Source organism: Diceros bicornis, chromosome 34, assembly GCF_020826845.1.
Source record: "Diceros bicornis minor isolate mBicDic1 chromosome 34, mDicBic1.mat.cur, whole genome shotgun sequence".
Classification (NCBI taxonomy): Eukaryota; Metazoa; Chordata; class Mammalia; order Perissodactyla; family Rhinocerotidae; genus Diceros; species Diceros bicornis.
Window position 1 is genome coordinate 1,493,990 of NC_080773.1, and position 16,568 is coordinate 1,510,557.

The 16,568-nt window shown below is 50.1% G+C and overlaps 1 protein-coding gene across 24 annotated transcripts in view; it reads right to left on the minus strand.

Moving 5' to 3' along the window:
- LOC131396698 (ral guanine nucleotide dissociation stimulator-like) overlaps positions 1 to 16,568 on the minus strand; it is a 434,208-nt gene that overhangs the window by 404,892 nt on the left and 12,748 nt on the right. For 7 of the 24 annotated variants that reach the window (XR_009216634.1, XR_009216625.1, XR_009216641.1 and 4 more), the window contains exons 2-5: positions 13,828 to 13,947; positions 6,994 to 7,066; positions 6,565 to 6,878; positions 5,103 to 5,205 (exon numbers count right to left, since the gene is read on the minus strand). Coding sequence is in view for 1 of the 24 variants with exons in the window: in XM_058529024.1 (XP_058385007.1) it covers positions 6,638 to 6,878 (241 nt within the window). In the remaining 23 variants the exon portion in view is untranslated. The other 17 variants (XR_009216626.1, XR_009216635.1, XR_009216637.1 and 14 more) reach the window with 15 other exon arrangements.

Here is a 16,568-nt window from a genome sequence, read left to right on the forward strand (position 1 = left end):
GACGTCACTAGCCAAAAAAGGTGCTGGCCCTTCTCCCTTCTCCAACATGCAATAAGTTGATGACTCAGAATAGTTCTTGATTCAAGGAGAAATGTGAGATTCTGTGTCTCACTCACATGCCTACAGAAAGCGACAGAACCACACCACAACTCCCAAGCTGTAAAGGGAACAGGACTTGAATATAATATTCAAATATGTCATTTATTATTTACAACAAATAACCACTGACCCTCCCCAATGGGTGAGTAGGTGCTGAGGTAGAGATGTCAGGGAGCTGGGATGGGGTCGTCCCTTCTCTCTTGGGCTTCAGGGGACCCCAGGAATCAGCTTACAATGCTCCCCTTCCCATCAAGTGGGAGGAGCTGGCCCTGTGCATCGCAAGCATCCCAGCTGTGTCCCCGCTGCTGAGGATGGCGCTGTGATCGGCCACTGGTACGGGGTTTGGGGTTGGGGCCTGGGGGCTGAGTAGAAGAGTCGGGTTATCTTGCATGGCCTCCCTCAGAATCATGGCCCCCCACCCTGTCCCCACTGCACTGGGTGCTTCAGACCCTGTGCTCAGTGCTGTCAGTCACCAGTACCCCATTTTTCCCTGCCACGTGAGCGATCATTTAGTATCACCTATTTCACAGAGCAGGAAACAGAGTCTCAGGAAGCTGAAGAGAGTCACTCCAGTCGCAGGACTGGTCAATAGTGGAGCTGGGATCCCAGTGCCAGCTATCCGACTCGCCAAAGCCACGCTTAGCCCGAAGCCTTACTGAACCCCCAGGAGTCAGTCACTCTGGCCCAGATACTCACTCACCCCTGACCTTGATGATGGCCGGTTCTTCTTGGCCTTGCATATTCTGCAGGCCAACTAGGTCTAGGGATCTGGCTGGCAGGACAGGTTGTAGCTACAGGACAGAGATGCACCTGTGAGCCTACCAGGAACCACACCTCAGGTGTCCCCCCACTGCCTGCCCAGCAGCTGGAGTCTGGGTGTCCCAGAGGTCGCCATGTAATAAGGCCGGGGGATGAGTGGGGGACCATGGAGACAGGCTCTCTGGACTGGCCAACAGGGAGAGTCCACCCCTGCCCTCACCCAACTCCTGCCCAGCCTCACCTCTCATTCTCGTTGAGCAACTCCATGTCCTGGAACGAGGCCCCAAATCGCTCCCTCGGGCTCTAGGTTGTAATTCTTTGCAGCCTCCTGGAGCAGCAAGATCTTACTCATGACTCGGTATTCCTGGGACCAGAGGGAAGGAGAAGATGCAGACAGGGCCTGGGTGGGGGATGCTGCAGGGGTCTTGTTGGAGGTGAGGAGCGGGGCCGGGGACCAGTCCTGGAAACCCTCTTTCCCTCCAGTTCCATCCAGGATCTACCAGTTCTCAGAATGGGAATAATCAGCCCCTCCTCCAGGAAGATTTCCTTGATGCCATCCTCCCCTCAACCCACCCGCCAATTGGATGGGTCTCCCACTTCTCTGGTATCAAACTCTTCCATTCAATGTAAGATACAGCGGGTGGAGCCAAGGACTGTTCTGCCCAGAAGGTCTCTGATTTCCACCTCTTTCTTCTCCCCTGCAGGGAGTGCCACTGCTGCTCCTCAGTCCTCTTCTCAAGGTTGATCCCATTCCCCTGGAAGGTAGACAGCCAGAGTCCATCAGACAAAGACCCCTAGCCTGACTAGCCCCCTATGCCCACCCCTTCTCATGTTGCACTACTGCCAGGTCCCCAGAGGGGGCCGGGCATGCAGAGAAAAGAGGACTTGGACCTAGGCTTGGCTCTGGGCTCCAGAGTAGGAGGACATGGGGATGTAACTGAGGGACCTGGCAGCACAACTCTCTCTGATGACAGACTTGGAGGCTGAGGCCTCAGGCAGAGGGGACTGCTCAGGCACTTATGTGCTGCCTGACTTGGGGGGGCCCGACTTCTTTCTCCCTTCATGGGCAACATGGGAGTTACAGGCTGAGTCCAGCTCAGATAAAACCTCACGCAGCTCTGCCATCAGGCAACTCTGAGCTTCCCCAGCCTGAGGAACCGGAATGGGTTTCTCTGGCAGAAACTCTGTTCACTCATCACTAAGATAGGCCTGATGCCCCAGCTCCCAGGGGTGGCTGCGAGGCTCTCATGAGAGGAGATGTGCCAAGTACTGAGAACTCAGAGCTCAGTTCGGGGGCTCCCGCATCCCAAGGCTCAGAATCCTGGTCCTTCCTGCCTAGTCCTCAGGTGTACCCACCTCGAAATAGTCACCCATCGCCAGGTGCAGCATCAGCAGGTCACTGAGCAGAGTGCCAAGATAGGGGACAACACCCTGTGACATCGGGGTGTGGGTGGGATGAACGTTTGCTCTCAAGTCGACCCCATGTAGACCCTCTCCTGAAAAGTCCCCACCCTCAGCTACCTGGCCCACCCCAGGGTTCCTACGAGGAGCAGCCTAGGACCCTCAGCAGCCTCCCCTCAATTCCTATTCCCTTCACACCCCAAGAACACCACACTCCTCCTCCTCACCTCCCAGGGCCGGCTTCTGGCAAATCACAGGGTGTGCAGTCCCTTGCCCTCCCCACAACAAACTCATCCTGCACCAGCTCTTCCAGGCCCTCCTCTTGGTCACTTCTACTGGGGGATTCAGACACTGTGGCACCAAGAGGAAGGGCCCTCCTCTCTTGATTTGAGACCTCCAGCTGGGAGCACAGAGACCCTCCCCCACAGGCACACTTACCTGCTGCTGCTGCTGTTTCTCCTGCACTCTCTGGGGGTTGCTCTCTGGGGGAGCAAACGTGGAGGGCCCCTCTTGTCAGGGTCGAGGACAGTGTCAGTGAGGCCATACTCCCCTCAACCCATTTCTCTCCAGCACCACTGGCCTCCGACACTGGACATCTGACTTGAGTCAACTGGTACCAATGCCATTCCATCCTCTAAGGTCTTGTGATTCCAGAACAAGACCAGCTCCAACTCTCACTCTGGGTGTGAGCTTGGGCTTGTGGCCTGGCCTCCTTGAGCCTGTTTCCTCATCTGGAAAGTGTGAGAACTCCGGCTACCACACAGGTTCTCATGAGGACTCAGTGTCACAAGACTGTCATCATTGTTCTGGCCCTCACCCCTCCAGGTGGAGTAGGCAGAAATCTCCCACATTCCTTTCCTCCCTCTTACCTCTACAGCACCCTGTGAGGCCTGCTCCACACAATCACCATCCCTCCATTTCCCTGATGAGGAGACAGAGGCCCAAACACGGGCAGTGTGTTGCTCAGGAGCCCACAGAGGAGAGGCCGCTTGCCCCTCTCAGCCAGAGGCCCTGTTCCAACATCCTCGCCTAAACCCCAGCCCCACCACTGACAAGAGTCCTGTCCCCTGAGCTCTCAAAGCTTGGTCCTGGGCTGAGTCATGGATGGAGAGGAAGGGGTGTCTTGGGAGTCTGGTTGAGTGCCTCCTGCCTGGCCCAGTCATGTGGAGTGTCTGGCTCCCAGGCTGGGCCAGAGAACATGCCAAAGCCTTCTCCTCCCCAAGGAACCCCTCAGGACATTCCCCTGCACTGAATTTTTTTTTTTTTTGTGAGGAGATCAGCCTTGTGCTAACATCTGCCAATCCTCCTCTTTTTTTGCTGAGGAAGACTGACCCTGGGCTAACATCCATGCCCATCTTCCTCCACTTTATATGGGACGTTGCCACATCATAGGTCGACAAGCGGTGCGTCGGTGCGCACCCGGGATCCGAACCGGGAAACCCTGAGCTGCCGCAGCGGAGTGCGCGCACTTAACCGCTTGAGCCACAGGGACGGCCCCTGAACTCTTTCTTTATCCACTCAGGAACTGGACCCCCAAGGTGCCACCTCTGATCAACAGAGAAGGGGATGACAGGACATTTTGATTCCCCGTTTACATGAAGCTCCTAAGGTCCTTTCAGCAGGATCCACTAAGAATCCATCAGTTGCCTAGACGCTTCTCATAAGCCACCGGGGGCATATGTCATTGCCAACCAGGCACTCAGGTTAGACTCCTGTGGTTGACTCAAGTGAAGTGACTGCTCTAGGGGTCCACTGGGGAGTCCCAGAATGCACACACATCTCTCACCTGAAAATGAGCAGCCTGTTTTTCCACCTGGGCCATCGGAATCCTCTGCCACGCACATCCCTGGGGCAGGCAGGGTGCAGCCCCTTGGAGATGTGGTGAAGATAGAAGGAGCAGCAGGGTCCTGGCTTCCTGAGGATAGGTTTAGGCTGAGGGCTAAACCCACCCCAACCACCCAACAACCTGGAAGAAGCTACATCCAGCAGGATGGACATACATGGAAGCCAGAGACCTGTTGATGGCGCCAGCTCGGCAACTCCTCCTGGAACAGGCCAGCCAACACCATTGTGTCTCATGACCAGGGCCTCCCGCCCACAAATGGCTCCCCACCTGCCCATGGGCAGAACAGATCCCTCTGCTTGTTAATCTGGATGAGATAGACGGGAATGTTTCAGAGAAAGTTCAAGGGAGAAACTATCAAAACCACAGCCTGCCCAGTGTCCCTCCTCCGCACCCCTCCTCTCTTTCCAGACCCCCAGCCTCCACTCTACCTTGATCATCAGTTCTCTGCTCAAGGACTTGTCTTGACTATTGAGTTCCTTAAGATTTTCAGGGCTGTCTCTCAGGGGAGGGGAAAGAACGAGGGATAAATTTAGGAATAATGTGAGGGGTCTGAATGCAAATCCCTTTTCTTTGCAAACCCAAGAGATTCAAAAGGCCTGAAGGAGTGTTCTCACTGGGCTCCTCTGAGCGCTAAGGTCTCATGGTACTGGGAGGGGGCTCTCCTGTTGGTCACTGGAGTCTCCACTCCCCAGCTCTACAGAGCAGCTCTGTTTTGACTGCTTTGAGTTTCAACTGGGCATAGAGTTCTGTTGCTATAAACACTTGAAAATCTCCAATTTGGCTCAACTTACTACCTGACACTCAAGGAAACCAAGTTCTGAAGCAGAACTGGTGCACTAAGGACCCCGGGAGGCTTAGAGACCCCCTGCGGAGGCCCAGGCCCTGTCCCCAGCATTTGCTGCCTCCCAGGAGTTCCCAGCTGACTGAGGGGCCAATGGCAGACATACAAGAGATCCCCCATCCACCCTGGTCCTCCTATGGAGAGAGGCCTACCCACCGGGAAACTTCCCCCGTGTGTTCTTCAGGTGGCTTGTGGAGGTTTTCTGCAGAGCAGAGATTACAGTGCAGGGCGAGGAGAAGTTCTTCAGGATCTTGCACTCCTGGGGAAGGGAAGAGAATGAGCTGTGAGGTGGGGCACTGTAGCCCAGCTTGCTCTAGCTTCAGTACCCTTCTATTTAAATCTCCCCTCCTGGATGAGACAGATGCTCAGGGAGTCGCAGAAGGGCACATTTAGGACCCAAAGAGTAACACTCACAGGGAGCAGGATTTTAGCTCAACCCAGGGAAGGAGCCAGGTAGGAAGTGAGCATCCTCTCACTGGGACCTGGAGTTAAAGTCAGCGGGCCCCTGGCAGGAAGGGCCTAGGGACTGTGCAGGGGCTTAGACCACATACTGCAATCCTGGGAGCTGATAAAGGTGGAGAGGCAGTTCCCAAGGCTTCAGAGAGGGGCTCCACTGGGCCTCCCATAGCACACCTGGGCCACCTGGATCCAGCGCTCCACCACCCTCACCCTGTCCTGGGCTGTCATGCTCGGGTCCCCGAGGCAGGGCGTGATGACGAAGCTGGCCACCCTTCTGACTTGGTCGACGGTGGCCTGGATGTTGGGTGTCTGGTGCTCATTGCCCGGCTTGTTCCTCTTGCCCCAGGTGGAGCCCAGGCAAGGAGAGGGCACCACCTTCTGGAAGAGCTCCTGGAGAACAGGGGGAGTGTCACCGAGCCCTGCCACACCCCAGGTCTGTGTCTACAGCCCCCAAAGTCCCACACAGGAGTCACAGTTTAGAGCTGGAGCTCAGAAAGCTCAGGATGTGGCCTGAGCCTTGTGAGAGTCCCTGGCTTTTCTTCTCTGTCCCCCGAGGACACCCAGCACAGGATGACCCAGGACCCAATACTGGCAGGGAAGGGAGAGGGGCATTTGAACCCAGCCTGTCCTGGCTAACTCCAAGCTCCAGATGGTGGCTCAACTTGGCTCATCCCAAGGGGGCATCTTCCAATACCCTGATCCCCCGTCTGGTCCCACTCCACATTCTGATGCAAATCCCCGCGTGGCAACTACACCCACAGGACTTGTCTGTCTCCCTTGTAGTGGAGTACACATCAGGCGTCTAATAAGTCCTGAGGCTGTTGAGCCTCCTGAGCAGACGGTTGGGCCACCAGGGTCCAGGCTGTACACAGTGAGCCCTTCCCTGCACAGATGGGCCAGGGCCCACCCAGCTTTCCATCTCTTTTACCTCATGGAGTTGGCACAGTCACTCTGTGTAGCAGATCCTCTTAATGTCCACCTCCACGGTCTGCAGGTGGACAGCAAAGTCTTGGGTGTTCAGAAAGTTGCCCAGGTCTTATGGTTGGTAAAGGGTGGAGCCTGGATTTGGGCCCAGATCATAGGAGTCTGGATCAGGTCTGGGGCAACGATAGCAGAGGGAAGGCCTGCCCCACACCACCCTGAAAGCCCAGCTGCTCACCGCATCCATCATGGTCAACTGCTCCACCACCAGCTTAGGAAGGAAGGCCGTGAGATTAAGCTTCTCACGCTCCTTAAGAGCCACAGGTGGAGATGGACTTCTCACTAGAAATGATGGTCCAGGTGACTCCAGCTAAGCAGCTCCCACTCCTGCTGGAGCCCATGTTGGCCCTTGCTCCACCTCCAACACTGCTGGTGGAGGGGACACTGGCTCCAGTGCTAGAGGGGGTGGTGTCAACAGAGCTGGAGCCAGCTCTACCTCCACCACTGCCCACTACTCTTCTTCTGCCGCTGGCTGGAGCTCTGCAGCTGACGCTGGAGTGGGATAAAAAGAAAGATTCACCCACATAGCTGACTTTCCATGTGTCCTTCTAAACACAGGAAAGACCCCACTCCCTTCTAGGAATACCCAGCCTGCAGTCCCCCTTACCATCTGGCTCTGCCTCAGTGGCCTCCAGAAGCTCACACCGGACAAGGGTAAGAGGGTCACGGCAGCTCATCTCCTAACCAGGCAAGGTGACATTCATGTACATCCCCTTTAGCTTAAAAAAGGGACAGCCCGAGTCTGGTCTCTCCCTAGTTCTAGTCCAACCCCGTCATCTCAAGCTCCTGAGTGTGGAGACCCTCTGCTCCTGCTCTCATCTCAGAGCAGCACTGGAAAGTGTGGATGGCCTCATGTACCTGCCCCTTGTCTAGTGAGTTGGTGGATTTGAAACCATTGGGCAGCTACTCGACAACCTCTTGAGTGGAGTTCTGCAAAGACTGCCTGGGAACTGGGCCAGAAGGAATCAGGGGCTGCCTGCACACTGCCACTGGGGCCAATCGCCAAGAGAATATCTGTTCCTCAGTTCAGGCACAGAGGGGCATCCCTGCAAAGAACTCTGGTCAGGGAGGGAAGGAGATGAATCCTCTAGTGCTCGGTAACAATATGAGTAGAGGAGCTCACATTCTCATGCTTCCAGGCATGGCCTGAGGTATGAACATGACCTAGGTGTTAGGTTTCCGACACCTAACAACCAGCTCCTGCTCAGGAATGACCCGCCCCTTATGTCCTGCCTTCTTCCCTCCTCACAGACACATGCACACACACACACACACACACACAAAGAGGGGCAAGGGGTGTGGGGCTGATCAGGTGGGATCACAGCTGTGCCCTGGCCTGCACTAGCCTCTCCTGGGCTGCCCCGTGTTACCTTTCACTGCCTCCTGCCAGATGCCCAGAGGCGTCAAGAATTAAGGCTGAGCCAACATCGCCAACTACCAAAAAGATTCTCTTTCTGGGATTTTTTGAGCCCAGATCCTCCAAAAGTTGGGAAACAACAACAAAACATCTTTGCCTGTTGACTGTCTCCAATCAAGTGAGCTGGATGGGGGGCTGTGGGTGCCTGGTTACCAGAGTTCTAAGATCTGTTGAGGTCTATGACCCCACGTCATCTCTTGAACTGTACACAATGAGCCCACATAGCCCTACCCACAGCTCCCTGGAAACCTAACTAGGGACCTAGCTTTGAGGAGACAGAGATGAATGCAGACCTCCTTTTCCTTACTATTTCTTCATCCTGGGATAGTCCCTGTGCCTCTCAGGTCCTCCAAAGTCTCTAACCCTGTACCATGGGAATCAGGCTAGAATCTACTTCCTAGGGACATCACCCGGTGTATATGAGATAATATCTATTACCCCTGTGGGCTGGTGTCACATGTACCTAAGGCACAAACTTAGAGATGGAAGAATAACAAGGAGGGGTGGGATGTAGTACAGAACACCACTCAAAACAGGCCTGGGCTCCAAGAATGTGATATTGGGACAGTCACTTCCAACTTGGCCTCATTTTCAGGTCAACACCATGAGGGGGTTGCAACTAATGGAAATTCAGATATTGCCATCCTGTGGCATAGACCATTCAATTGTTTCCTGTTTTATGGAGAATGAGACCGAAGTGCCTCATCTTGGCCTATGAGGTGGGCAGCCTCCACAGTGGTACCCAGTAAGCCCCACCCATGTTATACACATCCCCGTGGAACCACAAAGTGGTTAGTAACTGGCTTCTGAACAGAATAAGAGCCAAAGTGATGGGATGTCTTTTCTAAACTTCAACTAAAAAGGTCTCTCACTTTCTCTTACTCCCTCTCTCATGTGCCATCTCTCTCTCACTCTGTCAAATCCCTGGAAGTGAGGAATCAAATACCAGTGTATTGGGGCTGCCCAATGTGGAGGCACATTGAGGAGAGAAGCAAGAGAGTGCCTAGGCCAACAGACAGAAAGGAACTCAGGCTCTCAATCCAAAATGAATCCTGAAGGCTGAGAGTGAACTTGTGGGCCAGTCCTCCCCTAGTCGAGCCTCAGTTGAAGCCACAGCCCCAGTCTGTTAAACTCACTGAGACAGAGGCACCCAGCTAAAACATGCCTGATTGCTGATCCACAAAAATTGTGAGATTGTCAACATTTGTTGTTTTGAAATGCAAGGTTAGGGGCAATGAAGTCAGAGAGGGAAAGGTAACGAACACATCCTACCAGGCCCTGGCCCTACCTTCCACCCTAGCTCCTGTTCTCTTCTCCCAGCCTCCCTCCAGTTGCATTGGCCACCTTTCTAACCTCCTGTGGCCAAACTCACTTCTGCCTGTGAGACTCAGGACCAGTGGTGCCATCTCCCTGACACACTGCTCCCAGACTTGTGCAAGGCTGACTCCCTCTTGTCGTTCTGGTCCCAGAAAATGTCACCCTAGAGAGTTCTTTCAGACCCTCCTACCCAGTGACGCTCAGCCCTCCCTCACAGCCCCCTGATGTGTTTCTCTACAGCACTTGCTCTTTTCTTTCTCATGTCTTTGCTTTTGTCCATTTCCCCTCTGGACTGTGATCTCCTGGCAGGCAGGAACCACTTGGTCATTTTCATCCTGCACTTCAGCCCACCAGGGCACCTGGCACAAGGTGAGTGCTCAGGGCACAGCTGCTGAATGAGTACATGGGTAGATCTTGCACCCCGCCCCCTGCTTTTGACCAACTTTCATTGTGGAGATGAACACTAGTAATAGGAGGTACAAGTTGTTTCTGAGGCAGGGGGACAGCCAGAAAGACCTCTGGTTGAATCTTCGCTGCACCAGGAGCTCAAGAAAAGTTCAGTGGACACCAAGTAAATTCCAGGATTACAGCAGAATGACTTGATATATATATATTATGTAATGGTTACCAAAATAAGTTTAGTTAACATCAATCACCAAACAGAAAAAAAAGATTGTTTCCTGATGATGAGACGTTTTAGGATCTACTCTCTTAGCAAGTTTCAAATATACCACACAGCAATGTTAACTTAGTGCTGTATATCAAGTATATCTCAATACAACTGAAAAAAAATAAAAGCAAAAACTCACTGGCCACCACTGACACAAGAGGCTGCCCGCCCCCTCATGGCCAGAACTAGCACTGCTGTCCAGGCAGGAACTCCAAACAGAAAGGAATCTTTCTTTAGGTGTCCTCAAGGCAGAGGCTCTCCAGGGTCCCAAGGGTAAAGCAGCAGGACCTGTCAGCTTCGAGGGAGTGGGAGGAATCTCGGGAGCCTACCGTGCCCCTCTCTTGCTGTTCCCCACCAGGTGTCCTCTTCACTCCTAAGGCATCCTAACTGCAGCCATGACAATGATTGCCCCTACTTCCAGATGAGGACCGCAAGGGTCCAACAAGGATTAGTCTTCTCCCTGGACTCTGGACTTGGTGTCCAGTGCTCTGCCATCTTCTTCCTTATCCTCAGTTCTCATCCACCCAAGCCCCCTAGCCTCCTCAGTTCTAAAGGATCTCCAGGGGCTGGAAATCATTTTCTCAGGGTTTCAGAGCACAGTAGGTCATCAACAGAGAACCTAGTCCAACAGACATGTTGTGAGTGCATGGAACACTTGGAGTCACTCGCTGGATGCACTCCACTTTATACAGGAGGACCCTCACTGAGATCTTCTCTCCTGTTCCCAATGCCTACACAAAGGGAGGATGGGCTCATCACAGTTCTGGGTGCCCACAGAGGTGGACTGCAGGACCCCAGTCCTGTGATCCCCAGGCTGGGCCAGGGATGGATCTGGAACAGGTAGACACCTAGGAACCTTAGGGATTCCTCTTCCCATCTCTGGGCCCCTGTGCACGAATCTAGGAGAACGGATGCTACTGCCCCGTGGGAGAGCTGCCTCCAACCTCTCTCCCTCCTGCCTCTTGTCACTTCCCCGGTGTCAGCTCTTTCTTGACTGCACCTCAGTGTTCTCCATATGAGAAGTCAAGTGTGAGGGAGTGTGCCTGTGCAGGTGTGATGATGAGGAGAGGAAAATGACCCCATATGGAGAGGGGTGGGCAGCAATCCTCTAGGATCTTAACGCCACTCATTGCCAAAGGAAACCTGAGGGAAGCGGTGGAGCCTTAGCCAAGTAAGCTGGAGCTCTCTCTAGTCTTCAGGACTCTGACGACCTCCTGTGGTCTGGGACAGTACCTGCCTCTTTCTAGGCCAGTTTCCCAACTGTACAGTGAGGGGTAAGATGTGCAACAGCACAAGCTTGTGCTCGGCCAGGACAAGTCATCAGGCCCCATAGATACATTAAGTATGTTTTAAGTGTATTGAAGACATTAATATTGCTGTGCAATCATCACCACGATCCATCTTCAGAACACTTCTCATCTTACAAAACTGAAACTCTATACCCATTCATGAATAATCCCCCATTCCCCCTCCTCCCACCCACTGGCAAACACCATTCTACTTTCTGTCTCTCTGAATCTGGTGATTTCAGGAAGCTCTAGAAGGGAAATCACACAAGGTTGTATTTTTGTGACTAGCTTATTTCATTTAGAGTAATATCTTGAAGGTTCATCCATGGTGTGCCGTATATTAGACTTTCCTTCCTTTTTCAAGGATGAATAATATGCCATTGTATGTATATAGCACATTTTGCTCATCCATACATCCCTGGACAGATACCATAGCAAGGCCCACAACCAAGCCCAAAATAAAATGGGGCCCCAGCCAGATTTTTCTCAACAGTACCCTGGAGACTACTTTTTTAAGCCATATCCCATATGATATTTACTAAGGATCTAATCTTGGGCCGAGAGTTGCTTTTCAGAAACTCCATTTCTCTTCCTTAAGCAAGTTTCAACTACTTTGAACCAATGTGACAACAAGACGGCTTGCAAGACTCAAACTGCAACTGCATAAGTGACTGGAGGATGAACTGGGGGACCAAGAACTCCCCTGCCAATCATGTTAAGACACCGTCTTTTGAACGTGGGATGTGTGACAGAACATGAAAATCTGTGCTTGCACAAAATGCCTAGGACTGTTCCCAAACTTACTGTACCCGCTCCTTTGCCCTTTTCAAGCCCTTTTCAACAGCCCATTGGGGAGAAAGATTTAACCTTCGTCTCTTTGCTGGCCAAGCTCGTAATGAAGCTTTTTCCCCTTCTACAAGAGCGGGTATCCTGTTTGGCTAATGGGTGCATTGGGCTGTGAGCCCTTCCTTGATTACAATACTTGGGTGGCTTCTATGTTTTAGCTATTATGAATAATGATGCCATGAACATGGGTGTTGAAATATGTCTTTGAGAACATGCTTTCAACTCCTTGGTGGGGTATACACCCAGAAAAGGAATTGCTGGGTCCTATATAATTATATTTTTAATTTTTTTTAAGAATTGTTATACTGATTTATACAGCAACAATATATTCCCACCACAGTACACAAGGGTTCCAACTTCTCCACATCTTGGCCAACAGTTGTTCTATTCTTTTTCTTCTTTTTTTTTTTTTTTTGATAGATGCCATCCTAATGAATGTGAAGTGGTCTCTCACTGTGTTTCTGATTTGCATGTCCCTAATGATTACTGATGATGAGCATCTTTTCATATGCTTATTGGTTATTTGCAGATCTTCTTTAAGCAAATGTCTACTTATATACATTGTTCAATTTTGATTTGAGTTGTTTGTTTTTTGTTGTTGAATTTAGGAGTTCTCTATCTATTCTGGATATTGAGCCTTTGTCAAATACATGGTTTGCAAATATGGTCGCCCATCCTATGGGTTGTGCTTTTACTCTGTTGATAATGACTTTTGAGGCACAAAACTTTTTAATATCCATGAAGTCCAGCATATGTATTTTCCTATTTTATTGGCTGCTCTTGGGTGTCAGAACCATGAAATCATTACCAAATCCTATCTTGTCAAGTTTTGCCTTATGTTTCCTTCTAAGGGTATTATAGTATTAGCTCTTACACTTAGGTATTTGATTCACTGGGAATCAAGTTATGTATACAGTGTTAGGTAAATGTCCAAGTTGATTCCTTTGCATGTAGATATCCACTATTTCCAGCACAACTTGTTGAAAAGACTTTTCCCCATTTAATAATCTTGGCACCCTTGTCAAACATCATTTGATCACATGGGTGAGGGTTAATTTCTGGGCTCTCAATTCTTTTTCCATTGCTCAATATGTCTGTCTTTATGCCATGACAATGCTGTTTTGATACTGTAGATTTATAGTAAGTTTTCAATCAGGAAGAATCAGTCCTCCAACTTAGTATCTCCTTTCAAGATTATTTTTGGTATCTGGGCTTATTTGAGATTCCATAAGAATCTTAGGATGGTTTTTTTTCTATTTCAGCACAAAACGCCCTTGGGATTTTGATAAGGACTGCACTGCATTTGTTGATCTCTTAGGATAATGTTGACACCGTCACAATAAGGAGTCTTCCAATCCACGGTGATCGGATGTCTTTCATTTCTAATAGTGCCGGATGGCTGTTCAGGTTGAGGGGGCGGCACTCCTCGAGGTAGTCGTGCAGAAACCCACAGTTCCTCCTCACTGAGACTTCACCATTTCCTTAGAACCCATCGACAGTCAACAGAGGGCAAAATGCATGTAAAATGCACGCAGGAAGTTTTCAAAGATTGGATGTGCATGGAGCACACATTTCTTCCACTCCTCTCCATTAGCAAGAACCATGGACTGAAGCAGCAGTCCCTAACACATGGAGACTGCAGACTCACTCAGCAGACCCCAACAAATGGGGACTGTGGACTAACTAAGGGCCAGGGACTCGGGTTCCTGGCAGAACCATCTGGCAGCTCAAGCTGAACCACTAAGCTTTTGCCTGGCACTGCTGACTAACCAAGTGCTAAGACTGATGCTCTCTTAGAGCATCCTGTCAGTCTAGACTGACCCACTGACCCTGGACTGGAAAGCCACTTAGATCAGGAGCTCAAGGCAAACAGAGTGGATCTCAGATCCAAGAAGAATTTACCCACAGCCCTCAGAAACAGCGAAAAAGATGGAGAACTCAAAGGTTTTGCGGGTACCAATGACTGTTTCTCATCCTCGAAGCCATCAGGCGTCTCCTTTGGATCCCACTGCTGCCACCAAACTGGTACAAAACAAAATAAAATTCAGTAAATTTTAAACATCTTATTGGCTTTATTCAACAGTTCATGAATCAGGCAGCATCCAGTCTAGCAGAGAGAAAGGATCTCCAAGGAGTTCTACAAAATGAAGGATTTTATAGGCAGAAGGGAGCAAGAACAAGGAAGTTACACTAGATAAAAAAGCGGGTTGGTTACTGCAAGGTTACTTTCCTTTAGAGGATGACAGGGCTCTATCAGGAAGATGACCTACCTGCTGCGCATGAGGTGATTCCTGATTGACTGGTTTAAGATTCTATTCCTGGGAGGGCCAAAAGTCTAATTAAGTCTCGACTTGTTTATGTGAGGCATAGCCTAAGAGGCTTCATTTGGGCCTGGTGTCTTGTTTTAAACACATGACTTCTGCTGGTCCCTGCTTTCCCCAGTTACACCCCAGCTGTCCCTTCACTGACCATTGTTGGTCACACACCCACTGCACCTGCCTCCAGTCCTTTCCCTTCAACATCGTAATCTCACACACAGCTCCTCCCGACACTATCATGACGTCTCCCACCACACGTCGCCTATACATTCCACACTGCCATCAAGATGCTTCACAAACACCACCACCATTTATGTCCAATGGGCTGAGTGGCCGGCCCGTGCACTGGGAATCAGGAGTCGCAGGGTCTGTCACTTGGCCTCCAATCACCTATTGTACCCCAGCTGAAGGGCTTACCCTGCGGAGACACTCAGTTGTACCCAACTCAATCGCACAACAACATCTTTGCCCCAGGCTTCCTTCAAAATGCTCCACCCACTTTCTGCCCCAACTGCTCCTTGAGGAGTCATTTTGGGGTAGCCTTCGAGGCCACCATGGTGATTTTGTGCTCAGGCCCAAACAGCTCTTGGCCCACAAACACTTTAACCATACCCCCTGAAATCATATAGCATAGGTAACTAGTGAATGGGTGCAAATTACTGGTTTTACTGCCAAAGGCTGTAATGAATATTTCACACCAGGAACATCCACTTTTGGGTTTTACTGTAGGCTGATATCACAAGGCTCTCACCCAGTGAGGTTCTCTCTTCCCCAGCCCTCTGAGCAGATTTCTCCAAGCTATATTCTGCAATACATCATTGTCTCTATCTCAGCCTGCTTCCCTCAGGTTGCAGGTCCCCTGAGATTCCTGCTCTGACAGGCTACCACCAACCCATAGAGACACTGTCAGTCCTATAGGACTGGGTGTTCAGTTCTACTAGGACTGACTGACTGGACTGGACACAGGTGCGGTGGCCCTACCCACGCAAAATCAGGTAACTGAGGCAACCAAGAAGTATCGAAAACCTTAACCCAACATCGACAACAACTCCATAAGACCCTATCCTAGCCCTTGTGGAACAGTCTCATGAGTCTCTTGCCTAAATGGTTTTAGAGAATGGCCTGGCCCTAGACTGTCTATACCAACCAACGAAGGAGGGGTTTTTGCCTTTCTTAGAACCACTTGCTGAATGTACATCAACACACAAGTTCAAACCTACCTCCACCAGATGGCCCAAGAGGTTAAAATATTGCGTAATGTTACTTAAATCTTTTAAAAGATACCCAAGGCCCCCGAGATCACTGACCTATTTTCGTGGTTGGTCTTTCCAAGTTGGGGACAATGGAAACAGACTGGATTTTAGACTGTTGCTTGTACAATTATAGGATCTGTTACTATAGCCATCATCGGATATTTACTCTCTTGGCTACAATGTGCCCTATCCCTAATAACTCTATTAATTACCCTTATTAACTATCCCAACCAACTTTAAATTAACTAAATTAAAATTAATCAATACCCTGATTAATTTAAAAAATTCAAAATTTTTATGGAGAAGCTACTTAACACAGAATACACTGTTGTAAGCATTTGAAGTATACAGTTCAGTGCCATTTAGTACAATGATTATGTCGTGTGGTTATCACCACTAACTAATTCCAGAACATTTTCAACACCCCCGAACAAACCCATACAATGAGTATTTTCTCCTAACCCAAGCCCATGAAAACAACTCATTTGTTTTCTCCCCCTATTGATTTGCCTATTCTGGACAGTTCATTCAAATGGCATCATGCTATCTGTGGCTTTTGTGGACGACTTCAGTGAGCACACATGTTTCAAGGTTCATCCATGGCCAAGCATGTAGCAGTAGCTTATCCCTTTGTATGGCTCCATAATGTCCTATATTATGAATAGGGCACATTTGGTTTATGCAGTCATAACTGGATAGAAATTTGGGTTTGTTCCACTTTTGGACCACTGTGAATAATGTTGCTTTGAATATCATGGAAAAGTTTTTCTTTGAACATATGTTTCCAATGGTCTTTTGGACATACCAACCTTGTGACTCTCCTGGTCCATGGTAATTCTAGGTTTAAGATTATTAAAAATGGCAAACTGTTTTCTGCAGTGGATGCATCAAATTACTTTCCCACCAGTAATGTATGTGGGTTTCCCATTCTCCATATCTTTACTAACACTTGATACTTTCCATTATGTGGAGTATAGCCTTCATTTTGAGTGTGAAATAGTATCACACTATGCTTTGAATTTGCATTTTCCTAATGATTTATGATACTGAGCATCTATCTAGTGCTTATTGG